General features: G+C 40.8%; 1 protein-coding gene across 1 annotated transcript in view; it reads right to left on the bottom strand.

Moving 5' to 3' along the window:
• Gabbr2 (gamma-aminobutyric acid type B receptor subunit 2) overlaps positions 1–21370 on the bottom strand; it is a 355790-nt gene that overhangs the window by 126453 nt on the left and 207967 nt on the right. Inside the window, exon 7 of the mRNA XM_063224805.1 lies at positions 4974–5210. Coding sequence (XP_063080875.1) covers positions 4974–5210 — 237 coding nt within the window. The remainder of the gene's footprint in view (positions 1–4973; positions 5211–21370) is intronic.

Genomic DNA, 21370 nt, shown 5'->3' with positions numbered 1-21370 from the left:
TCACTTGGAGTATTCAACCACACTGGCGTTTTGAGGTTTTCCTTAGATGAAACACTGGTGTGGTGAAAGTGTCAACGGTGGGCAGTATTTGAGCTATGGCAGAGATAAATTTTTAAAAACTTGCATAGAAATGTTAAGGGGTGCCATGGCTAAGGCTGGATTCCCTTTTACCAGCAACAAAAGCAAGTAGAACAATAAACTCTACAATTGCCATCAGCTGTTCTTTCTCACGTTCTTGGTGAGATCAGCTAGAAGATAACAGTTATCAGAGGTGAAAGGCCTGAACCTGGGAGTGGTGGCCTCTCCTGACATGTTCCCCTGAGACATACGGACCTGCGGCTGGTTGACAGGGGCAGGGCGGGCGGGGGGTAGAGGATGGTTTTGCTATTTGGAGAAACCTACAGGTCACCATGTTTCCAGCTGTGATCACCTGTGCTTTGAACCCACTCACAGGGATTGAGGGGTGATGGTAGAAAAGAGGTTAATCAGGGCAGAGTCCTCTTTTCACAACCAAAGGTATCCCCAGGAGTGTTTTCAATCTCTTCGTGGTTGGATAGTCTTGGAGGCCCCACAGCTGTACCCAAACCTGCGGTACACAGCCTGAGGAACTCTGGGACACACATTAGGGTAAAAAGACACATACTAGGTAAAAAGAGATTCTACCAATTTAGCCTGTTATAGGCACCGCAAACCAACTGTGGCATCCTTTTAAAAGACAGAGCAGAAGGAACTTGTACCAAAGAGTTAGGTTTACTGTGGTTAGTCACCTTCTCCAAGTGTGACACACCAAAAGGATCTGTCCACTTGGAGGCCTGGGAGAGCGCCCTCTTTCAAGAGCCTCGAAACAAGGAAGAATTAAACAGTCATCAGCTGAAAAAAAAATAAGGGTTTGATTTTCTTTCACCTGAATGCCTAGCAAATGTTCTTAGGAATGTACTGAAAAGTTATGAAGGCCTGTCAATGAATTTGGGTGTCTGTAACAAAAGCCAAGTTAGAGGAGTCTGTTAAGCCCTACAGTGCAGTGACATGTTGAGAGCAGGGCCAGGAAACCACACGGCACAGGACAAGTACCTAGTGGATGCGCATCTTGCAACTATGGAAGCCTTCTGTTTTGCTTACTAAATTTCAGGAAAATGGATGATGGCTCCTTGGTCATTGCTTTATAAATAGAATCTAATCTTCTCTCCCGAGACCTTGGATACTTCCCAGAAATTACTCATCTACTCCTCTATTACCTTTATCATCTATTACCTCTCTGTATGCCACACACCTAGCCCAGCATCTGCTCATGGAGTGAATGAATACAGGAATAAATATGTCACTGATGAGCTTAAAGCAAACAGTGTGCGCTATGTGTGTACCCTCAAGAAATTCTTAAGGATGAAAGATCATTGGATAAGAGGTTCTGGAGTGGGGCCAGCACAACTGAATTTTAACAGAATTTTCTGGGACATCCACAAACATCTAGACATTTAGAAATCATTGTCCTAAACTAACTTTGCTGACCTGGGTTCCAACACTTTCAGAAAATGGATTCTCAAAATGCTGTGAACTTTGGAGATCTAATAGTCAATTTCAGCCTGAGTTTCCTGGATGTGTGTTAGGCAGAAGAGAGCCTCCAGACAGGGAAGCATCCTGAGATTTTCAGACCACGGGGGCAGAATCCCAGTGCTAAACATCATAACCATGGAATCAGAGGTGCCCATCTCAGGGAGTAAGAGGTGGGCCGCTACCTTAGGCAATCAGTGTGCTGGTAGGGACATGGAAGGCTATTTCTGTGTGCTCCAGGGAACCTGAAAAAATCAAACAGAGCTGGGGCCCCAAGTTAAGTTGGCTTACCAAGCTAGGATGCATGGAAGAAATTTCTTCATCAATAAACCAACCAAGAAGCATAGGCCCAACCCCTAACAGAAAGCAGGTGCACTGAATCAATTGGAATTGAGTCATAGATAAAATTAATTTAATGTGTTTAAATGATTTTCCGTATAGTAAACATGTTGAGTGAGGGTGCCCCAGAATAAAGTGTCTGCCTGAGCATGGAAAAATGGATACCATGCATTCCGTGTAATGAAAACCCTTCAGCAAATGGAAAATGCTTCTATTTATTTCCATCTTCCCCCTTCCTTTCCTTTCTAACTCTTTATTGATAGCTGAACTTGGCCTTCTGTGGTCTTTTTGAACCACAGAGGCACTTTTTATTTGTCAGAGGACGTCCTTTCTTACAGTGATTAGAAGACAATTTTAATGAAACCTGTCTGCTACCCAGTGCCAAGCACTTATTAGTAAGTGACAAAGGGGATAAGGATGAAGTAAAGCAGTGCAGAACTAACTCACTCTGTAGCCTTTCTTGATAACAAGGGACTTGCACAAAGAGAAGGGAGGAGCATGGAATTGAGGAGAGGCGCAGCCAGTGTGGTCACCATCCTGCGGCTGCCAAACCACCTCCCCGGCTGACCTCAGCTACTCATCTTCAACATGAGAGTGTTGAATATGAGTATCCTGAAAGCTGATTTCAGCTCTGACATTCACTGAATTATGAGTCACAGGCAGGTGTCAAGGAGTCTCCCATTAAAAAGAAATTCATCTTCTAGCCCTGCAAAGCATTTGAGGCACACTTATCTAATTGCTCAAGTAGGGATTATGTATTATCTGGCTGAGATGAAAGGGCACACTTCGAAGTGGTTATAAATGGTCTCCCACGAAGCTACTCCCAGGCATTTAGGCAAAATGCTGAGTTCTAGGAATAGAAAGATGATAAAATACTTTCAGATTCTGGAGCTCTCTATCCATTTCACCCCTGGTTACTATGAATTCATTCTATGGAACAAAAAGGTGGTCATAAAATAAACATACCCACATTTACAAACTGGCCCACTTCAATGCTACTCCTCTCTGAGTCCTGACCCGTGAATATGTACAGTATAATCAGGGAGAATGGACCTCGGAGATGTGGTGCTGGGGATTGAACCACTGTGTCCTGCATGCTACAAGGGCTCTGCTACTGAGCAACAACGGCCCCATCCTTTTTTGTTTTTTGTTTTTGTCCTGCCAAGTTGTCCAACCTGGCCTTGAACTTGTGACCCACCTGCCTCAGCCTCTCTACTAGCTGAGATTACAGGCACATGCAATCGTGTTCAGTTTTTGCAGATATTTTGACCGACGCTCTGTGCAGCCTTTATGGGAGTAGCTGGGTTGCAGACAAAAGGAGCTTTGGCAGAAGGGCATGAACAGAGAGGGCTCTGGACTCCTCTGCTAACTGAGAAGCTTCACATTTCATATACTTCATGAGAGATTTGTGTGATAAGGGGTTGTGAGGATAAAAAACTATTTTAAAGCCAGGATGAGGAAAGCTTTCAGTTTCCAGCTTGAATCCAGGCTATGCTATAGAAACACTCATGGCCAGTAACTGCACGGACTCCTTATTTCTGAACTGTGGGAGTGGATATCCAGGAGTTTCAGACATTCCTACCCAGAACCCGTAGAAATTGGCTGCATTTTTTAGCAAAGTTCGAAGCCTCCCTTCAAGCCACAGCAGGGATCACCTGGAGAGTATATTAAAGACCAGGTGTTTGGGTCTCATTCTCAGAGGCTGGTTCAACAGGTCTGGGACCCTACAAAGTACTTGGGTAAAGTTGGCCACATCTTGAGAATGGTCACCATATAAGATCAGAGCCAGGCTCTTCAGCTTGACCTTTCAAGTCCTACTAACTTGCCAGCCCTACCCTATAGTTTCCTAGCACTGCAGGTAGGTAATGGTGTCCCTCCTGTCCCACACACTTCCCCACCCCCGCCATGCTCTGACCTGGCCAAGCTTCTGGCCACTTCTTGCAGTCTAGTTCCTACCACTGCTCATGGCACAGCTCAAATGCCACTTCTCCCTGAGTCTCACCCCTGTGTGTGGACCACGGGCTCCATGTTGCTTTGGTGTCCACAGCATTGTGCCCAGCTTCAGCACCCACACAGGGCCTGCTGAGCACAGCCACAACAAGCCTAAGCATATCCATGCTGGATATAGACATTAGGAAATATTCCAATCAGCCTCTCCTGTCTATTCGTCTTAATATCCCAGGACAGACTCATTCTCAAATGACTAAGTTAGAGTACCAGACAGCATGTTAGCTCATTGAAATCTACTCTTAGTAAATTTGCTATATTTTCTAGGAGAACGTACAGAGCTGGTAGCAAATACATCATAAATCATAATAAACTACCACTTACACCCATTCCCAGAACACAATGTAATACAGCAACTAAGACCTAGGCCCGGGTTGGACCCTTAGTCCTGCCTTGGATTAGCTATAGAACTCAAATTCTCCAAGCTTCACGTTCCAGGTTGTTAATGTAGATTGTGACTGCATCTATTACTGATGAGTCACAAAGAAAGCAATGAGACCATTATTAATGGCAATAGCTGGCACTTCCTGGGTGCCCTGCATTGGGCATACATTATTGAGTCTAGTCTACATGACATACTTATGCACAGTACTACTGTTAACCAGATAAGAAATGAGGCTCAGAGCAAGGGGCCAGCACTGCAAACAGTAGCAAGTTGTGCTGTGAAATGACTTATGGTTATAACCACTTTGTAAGGTACGCAATATTCCTATTGCAGGAATGGAAATTCTGTGTTTCAAAGAAAGCAACTTGGAAGCGAAGACCCAGGATTTGAACCTGACTGTGTCTAGAGATCCCCCTGGCCTGCTTCACCCATCACCTAGTGAAAATGTACCTGCACCAGAATATCTGCTCTTAGCCCTTCTTCTTCCAGAGTTAAGGCGTTTTCCCAGTGCGCCAGAGAGCACACCCTGGCCACCCTCCTTTCAACAGCCCTGCAACTGGTGGCCCATTGGAAGCTGTTTCAGTAACTCCAGAGAACAGGCCACATGCATGTAAAGTGTGGGACAGCCTTTTTCCTTGTCTCCCCATCCACAGAGGGCACTAAGGAAAGGAGAGGGCAGCTGCGTGGTACTGACCGTGACCCCAAAGAAGTTGGTCTCGTTCATGGCGCTGAGGATGATCCTGCCCAGGGTGTGGTCGGTGTAGTTGAAATCCTGGATGCGCTGGTGCCGGCTGCTGGCGTGCAGCGTCTCCATGGCCCTCTGCAGCGTCTTGGCGATGACCCAGATGCCATCATAGGCATAACCATGGAACTTGCTGGGCCCCACGCCCGATCGCTTGCTGTTGTACTCTCTCTCATACTGCTGTGGGGTCTGGAAAAGCAAAGGGGCAAGGGTACGAAGTTACAGAAGGGGCACCTCGCATGCCGACGCTCTTCAATGCCCGCTGGGCACCCGGCATAGTGCTGGGCTCTGTATTCATTACCTCATAGAGTGGGTGACATTCTGTCCCCATTTTACAGACTAGGAAATCCATCAGAGGGCCACATGGCTCTGAGCAACAGGGCTGATACGGAACCCTGTTTGACTGCAAGACCAAGGAGAGGGGAGAGTGTACCCTAAGCAGGAGTCCTTTGATATCTGCAGGGCCTGGACTATGGCACCCATGAAGCCCACACACTGTATGTCTAGATATTTGAATTATGGACAAGTCCATACATGTTTAAGACTCATTTTCTATCCTCCACTATAATGAATATACTTTCAAAATGATCTGAAAGGCCCAGATTGAATTCAGAATCCGGGACTCCTCAGAGCTTCAGACTAGATCAAGTAAATAGTGATTTGCTCCGTGGATTACCCTTTCCCCCGCCTTCCCCTCTCCTCCCTTCTCTTCCCTCCTTTGCTCTCTCCTCTCTCCTCTCTCCCACCTTCTTTCCACTCCCCTTTCTACCCTCTTCCTGTCCCTTTCTTCCCCATTTGCTCCAGCTTGCAGTCCAGCCAGGTTCAGTCCACAACTTCTTCTCTTCCCTGAGTCTCAGGCACCTCAAACCACCCTAGAGACAGAGGCTCGAGAACTGGGGCCAAGCTTCTGAATGAGGCTACCCAGGGAGTCCATTACCCACCACCCCTCCTGAGCCTTTTCTCAAATCATTTGTGACCTCCTGGGCCAGAAATGTCATCAGAGTCCTCAGCTTTATCTTTGGAAAAACCCTTCTTGGGAACAAAATGCATAGAGAAACCATGGACTCATCAGTTTTCACTGGGAAGGATGATCGCACAGGCCCCCTCTGTCACAGCCTGAAGCAGCAAAGATATTCAGAGACTTGTCCAAGGTCACATACAGACACATGTGCGTACACACACACACACACACACACACACACACACACAGAGGTGGGGGCGAAGTGTGTGTGTGTGTGGGAGAGAGAGAGAGAGAGAGAGAGAGAGAGAGAGAGAGAGAGGCAATGGAGCCCCCATTCCACCTCTGCTACTGCTTCTGTGTTTGACTTTGAGGTTACCCTAGGTTTTGAAAACTAGTGCAAGTTGTTTAGGGCTAGGTGTAGTGTCATGGTTTATGTCAGTGGCCCCCAAGCCTCATGAGTTATGGACTTGTCCAAATCCAGCATTTGTGATTGGCTCATTGTCTAGCCCTCAGATTGGTGGTGTGAGTGCTACACCTGCTTAGGGGTGGAGCCAGGATGTGATGTAATGGCAACAAGAATGTGTGTTTCCCTTGCCAGTTTTCGCCTTGCTGTTTGCAGCTGCTAAGAAGGGCTGCCCCGCCATGCTACCCTGCCTTGGAGCTAACTGAGTATGGACTGAAACCTCCAAGAACTGTAAGAAATAGACTTTTCCTTCCCTAACTTTGGGTGTCAGGTATTTTGTCTCAGTGACTACAGTAAAAAGTAACTAAGACACCCAGTAGTAATCCAGGCAGGCAGCAAAGCTAGGCCATCTGGCCCCAGCTGGTCGCTTGGAGGGTTACCATCCAGGTGCCTGGGAGCCAGTGCCAAATGCCCCAGCTACAGCCCTGCAGGCAGTGTGCCTGCCTGACCAGTGTGCACCGTGTCCCAGCCGGTGGTCACCTCCTTTCCTGACTCAGGTCCCAGTGGGGCGGCTTGGGTTTCTCTCTCTCAGTTTCCCTTGGAAACATAGCATCGGCAGCCACCACTCCCTGTGTGTCACTCAACACCCATGGCAGGCACAGACTTTAACTTTGGGGTTTTTCAAGGAGATGAGCATACCTCCTGGACAGCCCAGCTCCTCCATTCACACCACAAGGCTACTCTGTGCCCTGTCCATCCCTCTGTCCTGGCTGGCTTCTGAGGGGCTGCTGCCATGCTCGGCCATTCCCACTCCTGCAGAAGCCTCAGACAATTCACTGAGAGATGTCTTCTCTTCCCAAGACCCTCAGAGTTCTTCCTTCCTTTCATGTTTGTTCATCCTCACCCCAGCTGCTGCACTCTGCTAGAAAACTCCATCTTTCATCACTTGGTTATATTTTCTTTGATTTTTAGATATGATTTGATCTATTTCTGGCTAATAATTTATCTATTGGCTAATTTTAAAGTATTTAAAAATTACTTGGGTTGTGCTTCTCTAATTGCTTTAAGCATGAAAAGAATGATCCCCTTTGACTTCCTCTATCCTCTTGGCTTTTGCTTCTATAGCCCTTCTCTGATATACACAAAAGCATCTGAGGACAGGTAGTGCCCTGTTAGTCAACTTTACATTGCTATAGCAAAATACCTGAGACAATCAATTTATAAAGAGAAAAAAATCTCTTTTAGCTTATAGTTTTGGAGGTTCCAGTCCAGGGTCATCTGACCCATTATTTTGGCCATGATAAGATAGCATCACAATATGGATTCTTGGTGGAGCAAAACCACTCATCCCAGGCCAAGGAGAAAAGAGAAGGAGCTAGGATTTTACTATCCTCTTCAGGGCTCACTCTCAATGACCTATGGAGCTCCCTCTAGGTCCACCTTCCAAAGGTTCCACCCCTAATAGTGACACTCTGGGGACCAAGCCTATAACTTATGGGACTTTGAGGATATACTTATCTAAACCATAGCTTGATTTTCATTTGTTTCAGCCAGTGATTACATTCAGGTGACCTTCTAGCCAGATTCTTAACCAGAACATGTCCTGGGGCATCCTTTAAGGTATCTATGGTTCCTTTAAAGCAGAGGGCCCAGATAAGGGGTGGACCTTCCAAGTACAGTCTCATCATCAGGAGGTAACTGAGTACTGTTTTAATCCTTCCTTTATACAGTTTATATGTGCACAAGGGAACAAGAAGAGAATCGAGATCAGTTTGGCTTGGGGGCAACATAGCCCCTATAAACACTTATCACATATGCACCTGTGAATTCATATCTTTTCTAACTTACAAAACTGTTCTCAGGGACAAGCAGTAGCACTCAAAATATGGCCACTCGAATATGGCTGTTTACCATATTTCAGTGAGTAGTCCTTGAAATGGGACACAGGTGTAGCTAAGCTGAAAGGTGACCTCATTCTTACTGTCTTTACATCCCAGCCATTCATCACTGTTCTCAGGTGATGCCAGCACCCGTCTCCCTTGGGCCAAACAATGACAGCGGGAAGAAACTCTTACAATTGTTGCAGAAAAAGTAGTAGTTGTTCCTAAAGCAGTCTTCCAATTATTCGAGGCCGAAGAATTTCTTCCATTGTAATGCCGACACTGAATGCTGATTAATTACTCATGCTCTAAGGTCAAGTTTATCATGTGTTGCTAAGGTTTTGGAATATATATATATATATATATATATATATATATATATTCCTTCTTACTGACAGGTTGTGCTTCAGCATATTTTTGAAAGGCAATTGTTGGAACTTGTAACATATTTTCCCATAGAAACCATGTTATAAATAGTGGTTAGGTTCCCAGGATAACCCACACAAGCTTGTTAACCCTACAGTGTGACTAAATGTGATGGGTTTGTCATTCCAACACAATCACGTTGAGTCCTACTTCGAGGGGCTGGGGAGCCTCATGGACAAGAGAAAGGATAACAGGGAGAAGCTCCTCTTCCATAGTTTTGACTAGTTCCTACCCCAGAGGTAGAACTGGCAGAATTCCTCTCCAGAACCCTTGTGGCATGTCTGATCTCAGCACCTCACTGGGAAGGTGCAAACAGGCACAGCTAGTTTCCTTCAGTCTATGAGATCATTTGGCTAACTTGTTAAAAATGTAAATTTCAGGTACATTTTGTTTCAGTATGTTAATAAGTGTGTTCACTTAGGCATCTATAGGTTTATGAATAATTTCTTATTGCAAGCATACATAAATTGGTGATCACTGATTATGTCCTGCAACATGATTGCTCCAAGTCATTTTTGGCCTACTCATGGCAAGGAAGCTCGCTGTCTCTTCAGGCTGAGCCTCCCGCCTAAGGAATGTGTGGTGTTCAAGACACTGCTCTTCTAGTGAAGAGCTGACATCGGCCTCCTTGTCACTTGGGGTCAACATGGCACATTTACCTGTGCAGCCATGCAACACATCTGCTCCCTCTCATGAACAATACCCACCTCCCAACTCCAGGGACATGCTTACCCCTTCCCCAAGTCACATCCACCTCCTGTCAAGCAAAATAATCTCAGTTCAGACTTCTATTATGAATGAGATGACATAGCTTATATCAGACCAAAACTTTCATCAACAGCATTGAAAAGAGAAGAATAAAACATAAAAATAGCTTTTTATAGATACCCGAGAGAAATCCTGACAGGCAGGAGTGAAAAGCCAACATGCTGGAGGGAAGAGAAATGCTTTGGGATGGGCCCAGCATCCTGGCTAAGGCACTGGCTGGTTTGTAATCAGGGAGGCTCACTGTGGAAATAGCAAGCATTGAACCAGTTTTTAGCAGCCTCTTGATGGGGGTCAAAATACTAGCTCAAGGGTACCAAGTTACTCATACTGGAAGGGCCCAAGGCCCATGGAAAGGAAACCACAGAAAAAGGAGCCCAGCATTATAAGAGGCATTATTGTTGACATATTTGGTAACTAAGTTAAAAAAAAGAAAGAAAGAAAGAAAGACTGAGATACGAGGCAAAAGGGCTAAGAAAATAAAAGGAACTGTTTGGGATTTCATAGCATTGGGAAGACAACACCCCAGGATTTCAGTAGAGAGCGCTGATGGGTCATACAAAGAACAACAGCAAACCAAACTGGCCAGGTCTTCCAACACTAAAATCAAACCTGTAATCAGCTTAGTTCCTAGATGAATTAGTAATTTAGCCACCTGCTTGAAGAGAAACAAGTATTTCCTGGTGGAAGACAAAGACTACTCGTAGCTGTTACAATTTTGTATATACGATGCATTTGATTGAATTTTACCAGGTAACCAAGGAGATAGGACCAAATGCTGAAATAAAAGGAGGGAAAATAAAAAATATATAATAGAAACAAAACCCTTATGTGATTCAAACCTTAAAGTTATTAGACATGGCTTGCTGAACTGAAAGATACAAACAAAAGATGTGAATAAAATGGAAACTCTAGAGATAAAAATATAACCACTGAAATAAAGAACTCAGTAGGTAGATGAAGCATGCTGGACACAGCCAAATGTAGACTGATGAGCTGAAGTTACTTAGTAGTAAATACTAAGGCTGAAACACAGTGAGGACAGAAGAGAAAATCAGAGATGAGCATAAGAGATACATGGCACAGGTTGAATATATATAGCATTTGTATAATTTTTATCTTGGAATGTGAGGGAAAGGAGAATAGACAGAAACAATATTTAAAGAGATTCTATTTTAGAATTTCCCCAAGGGCACATCTATCCACAGATTCAGGAAATCCTATAAAGATCTGTGAAGTCAAAATCAAGATAAACATGAAGAATATCTCACATGAGCAAAGAATAATAAAATCATTGAACATCAAAGCAAAAACCAAATCTTAAAAGCAGAGAGAAAAAGTGATGTGTAACCTTCAGAAAAACAATTAAGTCTCATTTATGACTTAATAAAATCAATGGAACCCAAAGAAAATGAAATACATTAAAGTGCTGAAAGAAGATAACAGATGACTGACAATCTAGAAGCTACACTTAGCTAATAAATACTTCAAAATTAAGATGAAATAAAGAAAACTTAAGACAATTATAAACTGAGAGAGTCTGTCTCCAGAAGACCCACAGTCCAAGAAAAACCAGAGGACTTCATTAGACACAAAGATGATCATAAAAAACCTCAGAAATGCAGCGAAAAATAAGAAGTAATGAAATGCATAAGTATGGGAATATATTTATATGTGAAAAATGACACAAGGGCCAAGAAAATCTTTAGAGAAGAACAAAAGTTTAGGACATACACTACCAGATATCAGATATTATTATGAAACTTTAGTTTCATAATTGGGACAGGATACTATTAATTAGAAAATAAACAAATGGGTGAATGGAAGATAATTGATAGTCCAGAGACAGGTCTGTACTCTCTACAGTCATTTTATTTATGACAAAGTGACACTGTCACTTTGTCATTAGTGGTGGGGTGGGAGAAATTGTCCCTTTCAGTAAATAGTTGTGAAACAACTGATTGCCCAGAAGGAAGGAAATGAATTTTGATCATTTTTCAAACTACATATAAACTCATTTCATGTAGATTCCATATCTAAATGTGAAAGGCAGAAAATATTTTAAGACAAGATGGGAAAATATCTTCATGAGCTTGGGTGGTTAAAAAGATCTAAATATGGGAGATTTTGAAAAAATGGCTGCTTGCTAGGGGGCTGGATGGAGAGTCTCTAGGGAGAAATCAGATCAGATGCTAGAATATGACAACATGGAGAGAGACAAATGATTGGATAACAACTCTTATTAACCAAGGCAGTTAGGAAAAAATAAAACTAGGAAGAGGAAGGAAAAGCACAGGTGGAGAGCTGAAACCCGACATGCTCACTGAGACCCATTCCGCGCTGTACTAGGCGTGCCCAGAGGATCCAAAGTCGTACTGAGACTGCAGCTGCTGAAAAGAGGAGTTGGCGAATCCCAGGCCCTTAATGGGAGGACGTGGCGCAGTGAGCAGTGGATCCAAGGGGAAGAGCTTTATTGGCTCTCAGTGAGTGCTGGAAATTGGGACCTGGGGCCCTGCGAAGCAGCCAGAGCCACCTGGCCATGCTGGAAGAGACTGTGAGAGGACCATACACACCTGGGCTCTGAAGCCAGGCACCACAGTTTTCTGACCAATCCATGCTGTGCTGGGAGTGCAGTGAAAACATGTGGTGCAGTGTGCAGTGGACCCAAGAGGAAGAACTACATTGATTCCCAGTGAGTACTAGGGACTGGGTCCCGCGGCTGCTGTCACTGGCTGGAGGACATCTTGGAATTGGGCAGAGCCTGGTGCCGTGGCAGCATCAGTCAGCCACCCCTGACACAGAGAGGATTGGTGGAGGACATCTTGGAGTTGGGCAGAGCCCGGCACCATGGTGACATCAGTCAGCCGCCCCTGGCGCAGAGAGAACTGGTGGGATCTGCTGGGGCTGATCTACATCTCTGGTTGGGACCCAATAAGCAGGTACAAAATTGTCGTGACTCTATGACATGCACAAGGTACAGCCTAACTTGCAAATTGACTGGGTCAGAGGCTCGAGGCTAGCCTGCACTGTGCCTGCATCCCTGCCAGATAACAGCAAATTGGGAAGGGCAGCAAAACCCCAGTCAGCACGCTTTGGAAAGACCCTAAGCAATACAGAGAGGGCCAGAGACCCCAGGACACACCAATCTGAAAGAAACCAGAAACATGACAAGAGATAGAAATTAGAAAAAAAAACCCTCAAGCTGCCAAACCTGGGAAAATAAGCCCAAGAGAAGTAAATAAAGAAGAGAACCAGCACAATAACCATCCAATACTAGACACAGCATCAGTGGACATAAAGAAATACCTTCATGACCTCATAGAGGAATTTAAAACTGTACTTCTGATCCAAGTGAGGCAAAATATGAAAAGGTTAATTAAAGAACTTCCCAAGAGAACTCAGATGGAAGAGCGGAGGAAATCAGAAAAGAAAGAGAAACCTTTGATGAAGAATTTAAACATAACCTAGAATACATGAAACAGATCCAAAGAGATTACCAGGAAACTAAAAACTCCATTGAAAACTGGCAAAATGCCTTGACAGAAACTAAAGTTAGCTTTTTGAAACTTGAAGAGAGATTTATGATATATGATTTTGAAAGAAAAGATCTCTTAAAAATAACGAGGAATCAGAAAGAAACAATTCAAAGGCTAGAAGATGACAAAAGGATACATAACTTAAGAATAAAGCACCTGAGCGAAGAAGCAGGAGTGACCAAAAATGAAGTACAAAGACTATTCACAGATATAATAAAGGAAAACTTCCCAAGCATAGGAAAAAGAAATGATATCCAGATAAATGAGGCATACAGAACTCCAGCCACCTACAACCAAAACAGATCTACACCCAGACATATAATAATCAAGATTCCAGAAATCCACCCCAACAGAAGGAGAACTAAAAGCAGCCAGGGAAAAGAAGCAGATTACCTACAATGGAAAAATTATCACAATAACAACAGACTTATCAACACAAAGTCTCAAATCGGGAAGAGCCTGGGGGAGAAATAGTCTAAGCTCTGAAAGAAAATAATCTGCAATCAAGACTGATGTACCCAGGAAAACTCTCTTTCAAAATTCATGGAGAAATAAGATGCTTCCAAGGCAAGGAGGAACTGTGGGAGTTCATGGCCACCAACTCAACCTTACAAAAAATACTGAAGGACATTCCAGAGAGAGAGAGAGGAAAAAATACCAAGATTCCAGCAACAGTGGCAGAGAGGCCTCAATGAACGGGGCAGACAGTGGAATGAAGGAGTAAAGTGGACAAATTATAGCAGTAAAATAGAATAGCAGACATGAGGCAGAGACAGTAAGCTATAATCTTTAATATAGATAGCCTTGATACACTAAAATAAAAAAAGCAGGCAGAGTAGATTAGGAGGCAGGCTCCATCGAGATGCTTTGAATAGGAAATACACTCAACTTGAAGGAGGGTTAATAAACTGAAAGTCAAAGATGAAAAAGCAAAGTTATATGTGACAGGAAACCAGAGAGAAATAGGGACAACTCATCCAGCAGCTGCAGGTAGGTTGGAAAGCTATGACACTTTTGGGCAGTGTAGAACTACACAGCTGGAAGGAAGGAAAACCCTATGACTTTATTAAGTAAAGGAGTACAGCTCAAGATCAAGCTCAGGGGTAAAAAAGGTTCAGCAACACTCAGATAGACAACAGGCTGGCCCCCTAATCTAAAAACTAAAGGAGCTAGTGGGACCCAAAATATACAAACCATCCTGAGAAGGGAAAAGGTGAAAAACAGCCTAAAAAAGGGAAGGCAGAGGTCATTGTTAATAGTGTATCATGATTTAAAAGTCACAGTAGTCTTATCACTCTGTTTAGTTTGATTTATTTTGTTCTGGTCTGTCCACTCATATCAGATTTGAGGACACAGACATCTAACCCCAAAATAGCAGGTTACACCATGGTAACTATCCTTAATTTCCTATTAACTAAACTGAAATCCTGTATTACTTACATTGTCTTACTATGACTGATCTTATTTGAAGCTGGTTTGTTAGACTGCGATTTTGCCTTGGCTGATTTTATTTGAATTTGATATGCTTGATAGTATCAAGTCTAAAAGTAGAGGCAACTACTCTTAAGATCACAAGATGTAAAAGATATCCATACTGGTTTTGATTATTAACTACTCTCAAGTCCTACAATGTCTTCAAAGTTGTGTTTTTATAAAAATAGCTATGTAACACTATGCTTAACTATATTAAGCCTGATGATGTGGACAAGTCTATTGAAAATAACAAGAGAAAGCATAGTAACTACTGTAGATCACCTAATATTGTGGTCTTATATGTCTTTCTCATTGCATGTTTTTCTAGGAATTTGTTTTGTTGTCTTATGATCTGTTTTTTCCTATAATACAGAGAGGATAGATATACATGTAGAAATTCACACATGGGAAGAATATTTTAAACTATTTATGGGAACAGATTATATAATGCACTATTTAACGAACAGATATTCTGAAGAAGAGACAGTAAGAAACCCAATGCTAATTCTGTAACATTGTGATATAAAATCTAGCAATACTATTATTCACTGTTCAGAGTGATATTAGTCTAGTCTCTTAAGTTCAATTTCAGCATACATAAAGATAAGGACAGCTACTACGAAGAGAATGAGAGACATCATGGTAGTCATTATTGACTTCCCCAATGTCAGGTCTTGAAGACCTAAAAAGCCTTCATCATCCTGTAATGATTTGATTAGTTCCATCATATGCAGTATGTATTCAATGTGGGTGAAGATGCGGACAACTATTTGGAAGAAAACTAGAGACAAAAAGATAAGATAATGAAGATCTCCAGTGGACTTGCTTTGAAATTTATATTTCTTTAAATTGTTTCTTTATGAACTGTTTTGTTCTGTTTTGATATGTTTAATCTTACCCCTCTTTAAGATAAAAAACAAGTGTGTAGAACTGATAACCATGTTACTAAGGTTTTGTTGGATCATTGAGCAGAACTGTTGGCAGTGTCACTATTTGAATGTCACTTTGTATGCTTTAATTTAGTAACCTGAACAACTATTTCGAAGACGACAATATGTAACTTATCAACTAGTGATTTCTTACTGTTTATTTTTCTGCAATTCTGTATTATTTCTATCCTTTTTTCCTGTTTTTTGTTTCTTTCTCTTTAATAATAAAAAGACCTAAATATGTCACAAATATACTAATCATACAGAGTGTAATGAATTAGATTATATTAAAATAAATTTTTTTCAACAAAATATATCAAGAGAGTTAAAAGATAAGCCATAGAATGGGAGAAGATAAAAGTAGGGCATAAAATTGTCAAAGGATTTATATCTAGAATATAAAAAGAACTTCCACATTCAGGCCCACTCTTGCGTGGGAAAAATAAATCAACAAGAAGTAGGCAGAAAGTCCAACAGAAAAAATGGCAAAAAAGTTAATAAGCATTACAAAAGAGGTCAGCAAAAAGACCAATGAAAATCTAAAAGCACACCTAACTTCATCAGTTATCAAGGAAATGCAAATTAAAACTAAAATAAGATACCATTACACACCCACTAGACTGGATAAAATTAAAAGCTCAGAACACCAAATGTTGGTGGACATGTGACCAAGAGAAAGATTTGCTCATTGCTGGTGGGTGTGTGAATTGGTGTAACCACTTTAGAAAGATGCTTGGCAGGATCTGCTAATGTTGAACATATGCTCACCTTATGAGTCAGACATTCCATTCCTGGTATGCACCAAGAGTATTGTGTACACGAAATACTCATCAAAATACATCAAATACATAGAAATAAATCAAACAGAGTATGCGGAAGAATTTTACCCAGGATATTGTAAAATATTTTTGGGAGCAATTGAGGAAGACCTAAGTAAATGCAGGGAGCCCTAAACTTGATGGGATGGAAGAATATGCCCCTAAGATGTCAGTTTTCTCAAAACTGTCTTACAAGTTCAGCAAAAATTGCAATAGAAATAAGAACAGGTTGGTCTGTATGATGCATAAATGACAACCTGATTTGAAAATGTATACAGAATGAAAAGAAATAAGGACACACAATCTCTAGAAGAACTAAGGTGGAGAACTCAGTTACTACTTACCTAGACTCATCACAAAGCTAGGGACAGTTAAGATGCTTGGGTGAAACACAAACAAATGGAAGAGGAATTAAATTTATAAACAGAACCAAATATATACAGTTACTTGATGTATGACAAAAGTGATATAATAGTACGTGGAGCTTTCAGTAAATATCCTGAGTCAATTAGATAATAGCCATGAAAAAGAAAAGAAAAAGATTCCTGATCCTTATCTTGCACCATGCACAAAATTAATTTTAGGTTGGTTATAGATCTAAATATAAAAGATAAAATTATAAACCTTGTAAAAGAGAAAGTATAAAAATACCTTCATGGTCTTGAGGTACAGCCCATTAAAATACAGAATTTCTGTTCATTAAACACTCATTTATAGTTCAAAGTAGCTGATGATACTGGAAGCTGTATTAAAGGAGCCTACCCAAATCTCCTAAAGTATATTAAATATCATTATAGCTATAAAAATCTTATATGAACTCTTGACATCACCAATAACTAAAGACAGAAAACACCAACATTTTAAACTAACCATGAATAAAAAGAAGAAAATTGTTAACTTTCACCTGTGTTTTTGCCCTACTGTGATCTTGTAACAAACAAAATCAGACTGAGAAAACTGTAGCACAGGGTAGAAGATGGGAGCTATTTGAGGATGAACTGAATAATTACCAGAATGACTAATCCAACCTAAAGATACTACAAGAAGCAGCTGGACAGAGCAGAACACTTATGGTAGTACAGAAAAGAGATTTCAAAATGCAATAGTGTTCACAGCAGCACATGCAGAATAGCTTCAAACTAAGCAATCCAAATGTCTGCTAAGGTAGAATGGATGAACTGTTACGTGCAGCAGAAAAATACCATAGGACCAAAATAAAACCATATCTATATCAATGAAAATCACAAACATAACATGAAAGAAGAAAACCCACAAAGAGTATACATTGCATGGCTTGGTTTACATAAAGCTCAACAGCAGGCATCTGTATATTGAAGGAAGTCAAGAGAATGGCTGATACTGATGGTAGGGACTCTTTGGGATACAGCATAAAAGCCATGGGTTCAGGGTTTCTGGTTAAATTAAAAAGTACCAAGTTTCTGGAAACTTTGACCTTTATGGTAGTTACCTAGAAGTTCTTAAATTAAAAAAAATTGCTTGCAAAAAAAGCAACACAACAAAAAAAGCCCACAACAGATGAATCTTTGAAGCAACCTGGATGCCCAACAACAGAAAAATGGATAAAGAAATGGATAAAGAAACATACACACAATGGAGCACTATTCTGCCATAAAGAAGGATAAATTCAAAGCCTGTGGACTGCACACCTTGGCTTTGACCACTGTCAACTCCAAGCCCACTCTGCATTTTGATTCCCCTCAGCACAGGGTAGTGGAGGCACTGACCAACCAATCAACCTTATTAGAGCTGAAGCAAATACCCTTGGATAGAAAGTAAACCACAGCTCCAGGGAGAAAGAATAGACTAGACCAGCAGTGCAAAACCAGTACAGTGATTTACTCTGGCATTGTCTCCTTTATATCAAACCAAATTTGGAGAAATCTAGTGCAACAATGCCAGCTTGGAAAGGGTTTAATCTAGAGCCTTTTCGGGAATAGAAGACTGTTTCAGACCTAGTCACAGGAAAGACTTCGTTTCAGGGTCTCCACTGTTACCCTACTATAGTGACTTAGTGAAAGACGGCTACAAGGAACAGCCACAGAGAGGGTGTGGGCAGTTAGCCACCGAGAAATTCAAGCTCAGGTCAAGAAGGACATGGGACTCCACCTTCCATGGTGAGAAGCCAGACCCAGCAAGTGTGGTTCTGAGAAGCAGCTGGATCTGAACATGTTGGCATTAAGTCTAACAGTCTGTTTGAGACTCCCCTCCACTGCCTACATCCAGCAGAGATCAGTAGTCTGATTGCTTTCCCCATCTACAAAGGACACACTTGGCTTAGATGGTTGCCACAGACTGGGGTGCACGGATAGAGGGGTCTCTGGGTCAGGAAAGTACCTCACAAATCCACAGGCTGTAAAGCTAGGTGGAAAAAACTATGACTTGCTGGAGTCTAAGCTTGCAGATCCTGGAAAGAAACCACTCATTAAATGAAGATATAGAGGAACTTTTTTTCATTCATTGGCTTTTTGGAGTTTGGGTTTTCTTTTGAAATTATAAAGAGGGTATTAAGAAATAGACCAATAATGTGTTCACTAAGCTTAAAGAAAATATACCTAAGCAGAAACTGGACTTTAATAACCAGCCAGTAAGCTTACAGAAAATACTAATAAAAATTAGATGAGCTAAACAAAATAGTACAAGACATGAAAGACAAGTTTAGCAAAGAATTTGAGTCCATGAAAAAGTACGAAGTAGAAATCCAGGAGTTTAAAAATTCTGAAAGTATGGGCAGCAGAAGAAACCAGTGTAAAGACAGAATGTCAGAATTAGAAGACAGAGCTGATGTTATTGAACAATTACTCAGATTCCTTGAAAACAAGAAAATATGAAAAAAGGATCCAACAGCTGCTAGATGATGCAAAGAACACTAATATGATTAACTGGAATTAGTGAAAAATCAGAAGACAGCATAAATGACACAAAAATCTACTTACAGAAATTATAGCAGAAAACTTTCCAAACATCGGGAAAAATTACATGTAGAAACAAGTAAGGCATATAGTACTCCAAGTAGCCATAAACAGGAAAGAAATTCTCCGCGACATGGTAAAAATCCCAGAAATCCAAAACAATATCAGAATCTTAAAAGCTATTAGAGGAAAGCAACAAATCACTAATAAATTAGAACTACTAGAATGATAGAAGACTTCTCAGCATAAATCATAAAGGCTAGAAAATTCTGAAGGGAAGTGTTTCAGGCCCTAAAAGAAAACAACGTACAACCCCAACTGTTATATCCTACAAAGCTATCTTTCAAAATGGATTGAGAAATAAGGTCAATCTATGACAAAGAACACCTTAGTAAATTTGTTACCACCAAGTCAATACTACAAAAAAACTTTCAAAGGTATCTTTGAAAGAGAAAATGAAGTCAACAATGCCAAATAGTCTAATAAAATCAATACACCAGGCGGGTGAACATGTAAGTAGAAGCAGAGAAAAGGAAAGGAAATCAGCAAGAAAAAAATAAAGAAGTGAGTGGAATAAATCAGTATCTTTCATTAATAACTACCATAATCTTAATCTTAATTCCCCAATTGAAAGACAGCCTGGATCAAGAAGTAAATCCAATGATATACTTTATATGAGAAACACATTTAATCCAAAAAGAAATTCATGAATAAAGTCAAAAGCTAGACAACAATATTCCATGGAACAAAAACCCCTAAAATAAGTGGGAGTAGATAAGCTGTTTTAAGATAAAGTGGATTTCAATCCAAAGCTGATTAAAAGAGGCAAAGAAAGACATTACATATTAGTTAATGGAATTATTCAACAGAAAGAGGAAGCAATTATAAAGACTTATACACCAAACCACAGTGTACTCAATTTTATAAAACAAACACTAATAGATATAAAAAATCATATAAGCATCAATACAATTATAATAGGGGACCTCAGTACCCTACTACCACAAATAGATCTACTAAACAAAAATCAACAAAGAAATATCAGAGTTGAACCAAACCTTTGAATAAATGGACTTAATTAATATCTATAGAGCATTCCACAGAATAGCAGAATACACATTCTTCTCAGTAACATATGGAACCTTCTCCAAAACAGACCACACACTAGTCTGTAAAGTATGCTTAATTAAATGGCAACTAATCAAAATTATGCATATTTTCAAATCACAATGCAATGAAACTAGAAATCAATGTTAAAAGAGTATTGTTTAATTTTCATGCATTTAACAATAGTCTTGGCTGGAAATTAAATAATGCTCTTTTCAATAATGAATGTGCCATAGGAGATATCAAGGCAGAAATTAGAAAGTTTCTAAAATCCAGTCAAAATTCTAGCACAACACACTAGAACTTACAGGACATAATGAAAACAGTCCTAAGGGGAAAGTTTGTAGCTGTGAATGCCCAGATCATAAAAACAGAGTGATCTCAAATAAATAATCTAGTGATGTACCTCAACATCCTAGAAAAACAAGAACAATCCAAATCCAAAGCTAGCACAAGAAAGGAATCTGTAAGTATGAGACTAAATACAAGGAATCAATGAATCAAAGAGCTGGTTCACTGAAAAAATAAACAAAATAGGTAATCTTACCCCACAAAAGAAAGAGAAGACCCAAATCCATGCAATTAGAAATAAAACAAGTAAAATCACAATGGATACCACTGAAATTCAGAAGATTATTAGTAAACTTTCTGACAACATATAAGTGCCCTCTGAGGGCGTTGCCTTCATTAGCTATTGGGAGGGTAACGGAGGAGCATCACCACCAGTTTGAGGCCTGCCTGGATTACAGCGAGTTAAAGGCCAACCTGAAGTATATAGTGAGGCTCTGTCTCAAAGCAAAATAAAAGGTAGTAACTCAGAGAATTCAGAAGAAAATGATAGATTCCCAAGATTCATGTGAATTCCAAAAATGAATCAAGAAGATATAATCCAGTAACTGACAATTAAAATAAAACAGTAATGGAAAACCTACTAATAGAGCTTGAAGAATTCACTACTGAATTCTATAAGAACTTCAAGGAAGATCTATTACAAGTCTCAAACTCTAATGAATTTGAAAGAGAAGGAGTACTCGCAGTCATTCCTGGAAGCTAGCATTACCCTGATTCCAAAACCAGACAAAGGGTCTGCCAAAAACAGAGAAATATAGGTCAATCTCTGT

The sequence above is a fragment of the Cavia porcellus genome, unplaced genomic scaffold (genome assembly GCF_034190915.1).
Source record: "Cavia porcellus strain 051 isolate PalLab524CR breed Dunkin Hartley unplaced genomic scaffold, mCavPor4.1 scaffold_1, whole genome shotgun sequence".
NCBI lineage: Eukaryota > Metazoa > Chordata > Mammalia > Rodentia > Caviidae > Cavia > Cavia porcellus.
Note: the sequence above shows the minus strand (reverse complement) of the source record. Positions and strands in the feature narration are given on the sequence as shown.